The 5606-nt window shown below is 37.4% G+C and overlaps 1 protein-coding gene across 1 annotated transcript; it reads right to left on the bottom strand.

Annotated features, from left to right (window-relative positions):
- Nucleotides 1-1010: 1010 nt before the first annotated feature.
- Nucleotides 1011-3976, bottom strand: LOC140863130 (uncharacterized). Its single transcript, XM_073266317.1, has 6 exons — nucleotides 3889-3976; nucleotides 2764-3041; nucleotides 2294-2535; nucleotides 1760-1874; nucleotides 1245-1631; nucleotides 1011-1064 (listed from the first exon to the last, which is right to left on the bottom strand). The coding sequence occupies exons 1-6, from the start codon at nucleotides 3974-3976 to the stop codon at nucleotides 1011-1013; spliced, it is 1164 nt and encodes a 387-aa protein (XP_073122418.1).
- Nucleotides 3977-5606: the final 1630 nt, after the last annotated feature.

Genomic DNA, 5606 nt, shown 5'->3' with positions numbered 1-5606 from the left:
TAAGCTACAATTATCAGCAGCAATTCACTACAAATTCAGCTCAATCATCAAGATATCAAAATAAATTCAATTCATAAACCGACGGCATAACGACTAAAAATCGATAACCGAAACGATATCGAATTCATAACCAATCTCGTATCCATGATATATCAGAAAAATATCATCATAAACCAACATATCAGCAGCTACAAACTTTGAATTACATGCTGGAAATCATATCAAATAAAAATGACACTCGTTCTTCGATCGAGTTTCGAACATACAACACATACAACCTCTAGAACATAATAAAGCATCTAAATCTGATTTCTCCAACATTCAAATTTAGAAACATGATAGAAATATCAAAAATCTTACACCAAATTGTATACCTTGAATATAGGATCGCAACACTATGTCCGGAATAAAAATAGGATAACCGGATCAAAAGATATCAAGGTTGCAAAATGAAATCTCAATTAGGAGAAAAGCTGAAGTTTCGGTTGTCTTGAGCTGAAGAATCTTAAATCAGATGAATATTTATGCAATCACACGTACACATACCTATAATTGCATTGTGTTTTCCATTAAATGGCAATTTTGCACTTTGGTTCCTCAATTCTTCACTATTTGCAATTCAGTCATCGGCCCTCTTTTTAATTCAATTTCAACCCTAAATAATTTAAGAATATTAAAATTTAAATCTAAACTCTAAAAATTCTCAAATTAAATATACTCTGATTAAAATTAAATAATCTCGGATTAAATCAAATAATTTCGGGCCTTACAATTCTCCCTCTCTAAGACATGATTTTTCCCTCGAAATCTCATGCAGTCAATAGACACATAAGATAAAGAAATAATCGAGATACTGAAAAAGACTCACATCAGTGAAATAGATGAGGAAATCTCTGTCTCGTTTTGTCTTCAGTCTCCCATGTCGCTTCTTCAACTCCATGTCGACTCCACTGAACTTTGACTAACTGTATCGTCTTGTTTCTGTGCTATTTTTCTTTCCGATCAAGAATCTAAATAGGCTGTTCAAAGTAACTCAGAGTCTCATCAAGTTCAGCTTCTTCAGGCTGGAGTATATGAGATATATCAGGCTGATACTTCCTCAGCATAGATACATGAAAGACATCATGTATTCCAGATAAAGATGGAGGCAATGCAAGTCTATAGGCAAGATCACCTATCTTCTCGAGAATCTCATAAGGACCAATAAATCGTGGAGACAATTTTTCTCGTTTGTCAAATCTGACTGTGCCCCTGAAAGGTGAAATCTTCAAGAACACCCTATCTCCTTGCTCGAAACACAAAGGTCTGCGTTGAATATTGGCATACTTCGCTTGTCGATCTTGTGCCATCTTCATTTGCTTCTGAATCAATTTCACTTTCTCAGTCATTTCCCTAATCATATCTGGCCCAAATTCAGGTACGTCGGAGATATCTTCCCAATACAAAGGAGATCTACACTTCTTCCTATACAGTTCTTCAAATGGAGCCATCTTTATACTCGTCTGATAATTGTTATTGTACGAGAACTCCACCAGTGGTAACGAATCTTGCCAAGTAATGTTAAAATCTAACACTAACGCTCTCAACATATCCTCAAGTGTCTGTATCGTTCGTTCTGACTGTCCGTTAGTCTGAGAATGATAAGCAGTACTCAAGTGCAAACGAGTACCAAGAGCTTGTTGCAGACTGTGCCAAATTGAGATGTAAATCGAGGATCTCGATCAGATACAATAGACTTAGGCACACCATGCAATCTTACCACTTCCCTGACGTATATGCCTGCCATCTGATCATGTCGATACGTCATCTTGTATGGAACGAAACAAGCGGTTTTCGTCATTCTATCAATAATCACCCAAATAGCATCGCAACCTCTGGATGAACACGGTAACGTCGTCACAAAATCCATGGAAACGTGATCCCACTTCCATTCAAGAATAGACAAACTGTGCAATAAACCACCCGGTTTCTTTCTTTTTTCTTTTACCTACTTGCAATTCAGACAACGAGATACATAGCTGGTGACATCAAACTTCATCTGTTTCCACCAATAAAGATTCTTCAAATCATTGTACATTTTTCTACACCAGGATGAATACTGAATCTACTTCTGTGGGCTTCTTTCAATATCTCATGTCTCAAATTAGAAACATCGGGAACAACAATTCTGTTATTAACATAAAACACATCATCAGTACTAACTCGATATTCTAATCGATGCCCTGATCTGACCATCTCAATTGACTTCTGAATACTATGATCATCTTTCTATGCTTGTCAGATTCGAATCAACAATTCAGGCACAGCTCGAATAGCACAAACACGAATAGGCTTTACATCTGTTTCGAATACTAGTCCAGAAGTGCAACAATCTTCTATCAAATTAGAAACACTAATAGTAGATAAAGATAGGGAACATATCTTTCGACTCAATTCATCAGCCGCTGCATTGGATTTCCCTGGATAGTATTTGAATTCGCAATCAAAATCCTTCAGTAAGTCAAGCCATCTTCGTTGCCTCATGTTCACTTCAGACTGCGAAAACAGATATTTCAAACTTTTATGGTCAGAATAAATTTCAAATTTCTCACCGTATAAATAATGTCGCCATATCTTCAATGCATATACAATGGCTGCCAATTCAAGATCATGAATTGGATATCGAGTCTCATGCGGCTTCAACTGTCTCGAGGCATAAGCAATACCATGTCCTCGCTGCATAAGAACACATCCCAATCCCCTGTGAGAAGCATCACAGTATACAGTGAAATCACCAATACCTGAAGGAATCGTCAGGACTGGTGTAGTCGTTAACCTTTTCTTCAGCTCAATAAAACTAGCTTCACATGCTTCCGTCCAGACATACGGTGCATTTTTCTTTGTCAACTGAGTAATAGGCTTTGCAATACTCAAGAAATCTCGGATAAATCTTTGATAATAACCTACTAAGCCCATAAAACTTTGCATCTCTGATACAGATGTAGGTCTAGGCCAACTAATCAATGCCTCAACCTTGCTTTGATCGACTGAAATACCATCTCCTGAAATAATATGCCCAAGAAAAATGACTTTTTGCAACCAAAATTCACATTTTGAGAGTTTGGCATATAATTTCTCTTCTCTCAATGTTTTCAAAACGAGTCTCAAATGTTCAGCATGAGCACATAAATTCATTGAGTATATCAAAATATCATCAATAAAGATAATGACAAAGTCATCCAAGTATTTTTTAAACACCCGATTCATCAATCCCATAAAAACTGCCGGATCATTGGTCAAACCAAATGGCATAACAATGAATTCATAATGACCGTACCTCGTTCTGAAAACAGTCTTTGATACATCCTCATCTCGTACCCTCAGCTGATGATCGCCGGATCTCAAGTCAATCTTTGAATATACTGACGAACCCTGCAACTGATCAAACAAATCATCGATTCTAGGCAAAGGATAACGATTCTTTACGTTGCTTTATTCAGTTGCCGGTAGTCAATACAAAGCCTCATCGATCCATCCTTCTTTTGTACAAACAAAACCGGAGCGCCCCAAAGAGAAATGCTCGGTCAAATGTACCCTTGGCAAGAAGATCCTCAAGTTGATCTTTTAATTCTTTCAATTCAATCGGTGCCATTCTATAAGGAGCTTTCGATATCAGTTGCGTACCTGGCATCAGTTCAATGCTGAAGTATACCTCTTAAGCTGGAGGCAATCCTGTAATCTCATCAGGAAAAATATCAGAAAATTCACTAACCACTGGCAAATCTGCCAACTTCGGGCTAGTTTTCATCATATCTACAACATAAATCAGAAATCCCTATGCTCTTTTTTGCAATACGTGAGTCATAGACAATACAGATATCAAAGGAATTCAAGATCGTGAACCCTTACCATAAAACTTCCATTCATCTGCCATTTCTAGTCTGAAACTCATAACCTTCTGAAAGCAATCAACTGTAACCCTGTACTTGGTTAACATGTCTATGCCAATAATACAATCAAAGTCTGATAACCCAAGTACAATACAGTCTATCTCAATCACATTGCCTTCATACTGTAGTATACAGTTCTTAACTGATTTCACAGATACGATACCTCTTCCCAAATGTGATGAGATTGATACAACAGTAGCTAATGGCTCAACAAACAAATCATGTGATATAACAAATTGCTCAGAAATAAATGTGTGTAAAGCACCCGTATCAAATAACACATAAGCAGGATAACCAAAAATAAAACAGTTACCTGCAATCACATCATCAGGTGCTGCTTGAACCTGATCCTCAGTCAAAGCAAAGACTCGAGCTTGTTTGGTCGTCCAGCATTCAATAACGTGAAGACATCCGAATTCCAGCCTTTTATGAACTAATCTGCTTGAGCTTCATCACTGTCTGCTATGTGGGGAGAAAATTTCAGCAAAAAAGTAAACTTGGAAACATATTCTTTGATGTTCAACTGCCCTTGTTGGAGGCTAGCAAATTCGGCTCCTTTTTCCTTCCTATATGAGACTGGGAAGAATCGTTGATAAAAAACAGTCTTAAAAAAAGACCAAGTAATGATCGTACCTCAATTTTCCATTTCTCTCCTTGTTGCTATCCACCAACCTTTTGCAACGTCATGAAGTTGATGAACAACAAGTCTAACTCGGCAATCATCCGCATAATCGAGGGATTCAAATAACTGCTCTATATCTTCTAACCAACTCTCATACTCGAAAGAATTTTCTATTCCCTTCAATGTTGGCGGTTTAAAGGACTGAAATATCTTCAACAGAGTTTCCATCGGAGTAGCAGTCATATCACTCATATCTCTAGAAGTACTACCAGGTTCTGTTCTAGGAGTTTTTGTTGTCGGTGGCACTATCGGTTCTACAACTGCCTGTTCTGGCTGAGGAATTGTGCTTGTCTGTCTTGTCATCGGTCTTCGAGGCATATCTGATTATCAAACAGATTAGTGCACAAGAAAATCTCAGGTATAACAAGTCTGTTTCAGTCCTCCTCTAATTAGCATTTTTATGCGTCTTCAAGAGATCGAGTTCTGATTCATTCTCAATCAAAACATGCTTCCAATCAATTCAGATAACCAGGTAAGCATGTAATTCTGAAAGCATTAAAGCAATTACATTCATAAACATGCTTTAAGAATAAATAAATCAATGAGAAAGACTCGATCTACCCCACTCATCTAACTCAGTCCAAGAACTAACTTCTCTCTGATACCACCTGTTGTGGGGCCTCGGGTTGCTAATCTCATTCTTAAGACAATTAGTAAATAAACATGATTAAAGGACCAATGATTATAAGCAATCAAAACACAATTTTTTTTTCAACATGGTTTGCGCTCGAGCGGTCAAAAAGTTCCGCTCGAGCGCCCCTATTTTTCCTCAAAACAAAAGATTGAGATTCAGGCTGCGCTCGGGCTACTAAAAACTGCAGCTCGGGCGCTGCCTAGGCAGCAACATACCCTATTTTTTGTCATGCAATTCATCGTCCTTTACTTCTTTTCAATCCAAGATATTCAAGTACAAAACACATCTATATACATAGAAAAAGATCTAATCATTTCTACAAGTGTTTAATACATAACACTAGAAGTTTAGAGTCCAACAA

The sequence above is a fragment of the Henckelia pumila genome, chromosome 1 (genome assembly GCF_033568475.1).
Source record: "Henckelia pumila isolate YLH828 chromosome 1, ASM3356847v2, whole genome shotgun sequence".
Classification (NCBI taxonomy): Eukaryota; Viridiplantae; Streptophyta; class Magnoliopsida; order Lamiales; family Gesneriaceae; genus Henckelia; species Henckelia pumila.
This window is presented reverse-complemented; position numbering and strand designations above follow the sequence as displayed.

Coding starts and splice junctions, on each gene's coding strand:
- LOC140863130 (XM_073266317.1), bottom strand. CDS start 3,976: ATGTTAACCAAGTACAGGGTTACAGTTGATTGCTTTCAGAAGGTTATG. Junction 3,042..3,888: donor AGATGAATGGAAGTTTTATG/GTAAGGGTTCAC, acceptor ATATTATTTCAG/GAGATGGTATTTCAGTCGAT. Junction 2,536..2,763: donor CAGGTATTGGTGATTTCACT/GTATACTGTGAT, acceptor CTGTTTTCGCAG/TCTGAAGTGAACATGAGGCA.